This window comes from Penaeus japonicus, unplaced genomic scaffold, assembly GCF_977035675.1.
Source record: "Penaeus japonicus unplaced genomic scaffold, GWHDUDI00000001_assembly GWHDUDI00000013, whole genome shotgun sequence".
NCBI classification, from domain to species: domain Eukaryota; kingdom Metazoa; phylum Arthropoda; class Malacostraca; order Decapoda; family Penaeidae; genus Penaeus; species Penaeus japonicus.
In genome coordinates this window covers 44390623-44395622 of record NW_028234415.1, presented here as the reverse complement: position 1 = coordinate 44395622, position 5000 = coordinate 44390623, and the positions used below count along the sequence as shown (strand labels likewise).

Sequence of the window (5000 nt, the reverse complement as noted above, 5' to 3'; positions counted from 1 at the left end):
TATATAATTTCTTAAACAAATTGCTGTATCTTCTGGAATTCAATAAAATATCATATTATTTTGAAACTAAAATAACCATTCTAAAAGAATGACCATAGGATTTCATGTTCATGAATGGCACTGGTAAACAGCCTGTGCTGATGCATTGCCATATGTACCACACATATCCCAGGACTTGAAATATGAAGTATTTATTGAGAGGAGTGAGTACCCACCTCTCCGCTCCGCTGCTGCACTAAATGTGATGTACTAAACATGCCTAAGTCTTCTTTGATTTCTGGGTCTTCATCCTCGCATATATTTTTACGATAGGATGTAGCCATGACTGAGCACTACTGATTAGGCTGATAGATATGACTTGGCTTGACGGCCTCTTGTTTCTAGGATGCCATGACAAGAGGACCAAAAATTTACAGAAATAACTGACTAAAGGCCTGGCAATCACTTGATTGTTAGCAATCAACACCTGTCAAATCCTAAGAGTTAGAATAAAAATGTGTATTAAAGTAGTGTTTCGAGATGATGATGTAATAACAGTAATGATGATATAGAAGATGCACATATTGAGAAGATTAATTTAGAAGTTTTTGAAAATATATATTAGTCATACTGTATTATATTTGTTTTTTAAAGGAATGAATATCCTGTCAAGTGAACAGGATTTTTTTCATGGGTACCGGTCATCATAATATTGATATCTTTCTAATCAGCAGTCTTATTTAGCTTCCTAAATCTTTCAGTAAAATGTAGTGACACATTATCTTAACTTTCAGATGGTGCGTAACAAGCCAGTATTAAGATCGGCATCAGGTACACGTAAGTGCAACTGCCGGCAGGAGATGGTGACTCGACAGCTCGGCCCTGGCAGGTTCCAGATGACTCAGCAGCAAGTGTGTGACGAGTGTCCTAATGTCAAGTAAGTTCTAGGCTCTTTCTGGGAATAACAGTGTAATGTGGTAAGTGATAATAAGACACTATAATGAAAGGTTGAATGAACACTTCTAAAATGACAGTAATAATGTCTTTAATTATATCTATATGATTTTTTTAGTCATTGTCAGATCAATGTTGAGAAACTTTTATGCTATGCATCATATAACGCAATGACTCGTAACTGCTAGCCCACAGAGCATAAGCCTAAAGGTCTCAGAGTATATTTTATGCAATAAATTCCTGTTACTTTGTAAGTGGATCAGTTGGTTTATTGAACCTCTTTTGTGTAAAACATTCCTGCATCCAGTCCATTCTCTAGCTGAAGTGAAGGACATTAATCATCTTGGGAATTATTGCTAACCTATTGTCACCTCAATTATTGTTATCCTGTTGATGATGAAATAGGAAGGATATACTTATTAGTGATATTCTTAGACAATAGAATTTTATCAGAATTAACTCTTCTGAGACAGGCCTCATCCTCATCCTTTCTTTCTTTCTTTCTTTCTCTTTCTCTTTCTCTTTCTCTTTCTCTTTCTCTTTCTCTTTCTCTTTCTCTTTCGCTATTTTTTCTCTCTTGTCATTTCTTCTAGGCTTTCTTATTGTTTTAGCTTAATTTTTTTGAATAAAGGGATGATGATGACTTGTATATCTTAACACGTTTACCACCATATGTACCATGTATGGTTCATTTTAGACTTGCAATAGCTGCCAGCATACCACCAGTGGTACAGTAATTAATTATTTTTATTTTTTGTTGAAGTCCCATAATTCATCCATAAAATAGGTAAAGATGAATGAAAAATTTGATTAAATGAAATTTTAATTATTATATATATATATAGATAGATAGATAGATAAATAGATGATAAATAGATAGATAAATAGATAGATAGATAGATAGATAGATAGATAGATAGATAGATAGATAGATAGATAAATAGATGATAAATAGATAGATAAATAGATAGATAGATAGATAGATAGATAGATAGATAGATAGATAGATATAAAAGATTATGATATTGACATTGAAAATCTTTATATGACAAAAGAAAAAAAACTTTTCCTATATATATAATTTCTTAAACAAATTGCTGTATCTTCTGCAATTCAATAAAATATCATATTATTTTGAAACTAAAATAACCATTCTAAAAGAATGATCATGTTCATGAATGGCACTGGTAAACAGCCTGTGCTGATGCATTGCCATATGTACCACACGTATCCCAGGACTTGAAATATGAAGTATTTATTGAGAGGACTGAGTACCCACCTCTCCGCTCCGCTGCTGCACTAAATGTGATGTGCTAAACATGCCTAAGTCTTCTTTGATTTCTGGGTCTTCATCCTCGCATATATTTTTACGATAGGATGTAGCCATGACTGAGCACTACTGATTAGGCTGATAGATATGACTTGGCTTGACGCCCTCTTGTTTCTAGGATGCCATGACAAGAGGACCAAAAATTTACAGAAATAACTGACTAAAGGCCTGGCAATCACTTGATTGTTAGCAATCAACACCTGTCAAATCCTAAGAGTGTATTAAAGTAGTGTTTCGAGATGATGATGTAATAACAGTAATGATGATATAGAAGATGCACATATTGAGAAGATTAATTTAGAAGTTTTTGAAAATATATATTAGTCATACTGTATTATATTGTTTTTTATTTCTTTCCCTGTATTTTTTTCTGTGATTATCATTCCTCTTCTCTTTTTTTCTCTTCTCTCATTCCTTCACTCTTCTCTCTCTCTCTCTCTCTCTCTCTCTCTCTCTCTCTCTCTTTTTCGCTATTTTTTCTCTCTTGTCATTTCTTCTAGGCTTTCTTATTGTTTTAGCTTAATTTTTTTGAATAAAGGGATGATGATGACTTGTATGTCTTAACACGTTTACCACCATATGTACCATGTATGGTTCATTTTAGACTTATAATAGCTGCCAGCATACCACCAGTGGTACAGTAATTAATTATTTTTATTTTTTGTTGAAGTCCCATAATTCATCCATAAAATAGGTAAAGATGAATAAAAAAATTGATTAAATGAAATCTTAATTATTATATATAGATAGATAGATAGATAGATAGATAGATAGATAGATAGATAGATAAATAGATAGATAAATAGGTAGATAGATAGATAAATAGAATGATAGATACTTAGATAGATAGATATATAAATAGATAGATAGATAAATAAATAGATAGATTGATAAATAGATAGATAAATAGATAGATAGATAGATAGATAGATAGATAGATAGATAGATAGATATAAAAGATTATGATATTGACATTGAAAATCTTTATATGACAAAAGAAAAAAAACTTTTCCTATATATATAATTTCTTAAACAAATTGCTGTATCTTCTGGAATTCAATAAAATATCATATTATTTTGAAACTAAAATAACCATTCTAAAAGAATGACCATAGGATTTCATGTTCATGAATGGCACTGGTAAACAGCCTGTGCTGATGCATTGCCATATGTACCACACATATCCCAGGACTTGAAATATGAAGTATTTATTGAGAGGAGTGAGTACCCACCTCTCCGCTCCGCTGCTGCACTAAATGTGATGTACTAAACATGCCTAAGTCTTCTTTGATTTCTGGGTCTTCATCCTCGCATATATTTTTACGATAGGATGTAGCCATGACTGAGCACTACTGATTAGGCTGATAGATATGACTTGGCTTGACGGCCTCTTGTTTCTAGGATGCCATGACAAGAGGACCAAAAATTTACAGAAATAACTGATCTCTCTCTCTCTCTCTTCCTCTCTCTCTCTCTCTCTCTTTCTTCTCTCTCTTCTCTCTCCTCTACCATCTCCTTCTCCCTCTCCTCTTCCCTCCCTTCCCTCCCTCCCTCTCCCTTCTCCCTCCTCTCACCCCTCCCTCTCCCTCTCCCTCTCCCTCCCCCTCTCCCTCTCCCTCTCCCTCTCCCTCTCCCCCCTCCCCCTCCCCCCCCCCCTCCCCCCCCCCCCCCCCCCCCCCCCCCCCCCCCCCCCCCCCCCTCCCCCACTTGTGATCCCTATCATCCTCATCCAAATTGTTTTTCAACATCCTCTTATTCTTTACAGGTTGGTGAACGAAGAGCGAACTCTTGAGTTTGAGATTGAACCTGGCATGGTAGATGGACAGGAGCACCGGTTCATTGGTGAGGGAGAACCGCATATTGACGGAGAACCAGGAGATCTTGTCATTCGCATCAAGACCCAGCCACATGAAAAGTGAGAAAATGATGGAATTAGTATGCCTTTTACTTATTCTTCTCATTCTTATGTATTCCTGTTCTTATTCTCGTTTTTCATAAAAATTTCAAATGGGTGTGAATTACTCCAGGAGGTGAAGTAAATTCTAATGAAATTTTTAAGGAGAAATTAATGCAAATACTTCTTATTTATTTTTGGGTCAAAATGTGTTTGTATTATAATTTTAGTAAGCATTATTAAAAACATGTGACCAGGTAAGCCAAAATTTCCAAACCATGATGTATTTTGTTTAATTTTAGTTATATTCCAATTCTTTTCCTCTTTAGAATATACATGTTACACACCCAAATGTACACAAGTGACTTGCATTATTTATTTTTCTCTTAAGAGTACAGTCACAAGTTTTAGATTTTCTCAAATACCTGCTTTATGTGCTTAAAATGTAAGTTTTGCAAGCTGTGACATCTTGTCTAGAAATTGCAAAATATCTTTTACATGCATACAAGGATCCTCTGAATTAATTTTGATATACTTATTAATCTGTATAAACAAATTTGATATAGAGATGTGTGTAAATCATATCTTCATTTATAATTGTACATGTTTTACTTTACAGGTTTGAAAGAAAAGGTGATGACCTCTATACCAATGTCACATTGTCTCTTCAAGAAGCCTTGTTAGGTTTTGAGTTGGACATTGAACACTTGGATAAGCACAAGGTATGTGAACAATGTTTAATAACCTGCAAATGTTTAGCTTGAGTATATGTTATGATTGATGTGAGTTGCTAGGGATCTCTGTATGAAATAGAAGAGTTCTTCTTTCTCTTGACATATGCAG

General features: G+C 34.4%; 1 protein-coding gene across 1 annotated transcript in view; it reads left to right on the top strand.

Annotated features, from left to right (window-relative positions):
- The first annotated feature begins 748 nt into the window (after positions 1-748).
- Positions 749-5000, top strand: part of shv (DnaJ heat shock protein family member shriveled) — a 5671-nt gene continuing 1419 nt past the window's right edge. The window contains exons 1-3 of the mRNA XM_086543607.1: positions 749-916; positions 4029-4178; positions 4777-4879. Coding sequence (XP_086399733.1) covers positions 774-916; positions 4029-4178; positions 4777-4879 — 396 coding nt within the window. The 5' untranslated portion in view covers positions 749-773. The remainder of the gene's footprint in view (positions 917-4028; positions 4179-4776; positions 4880-5000) is intronic.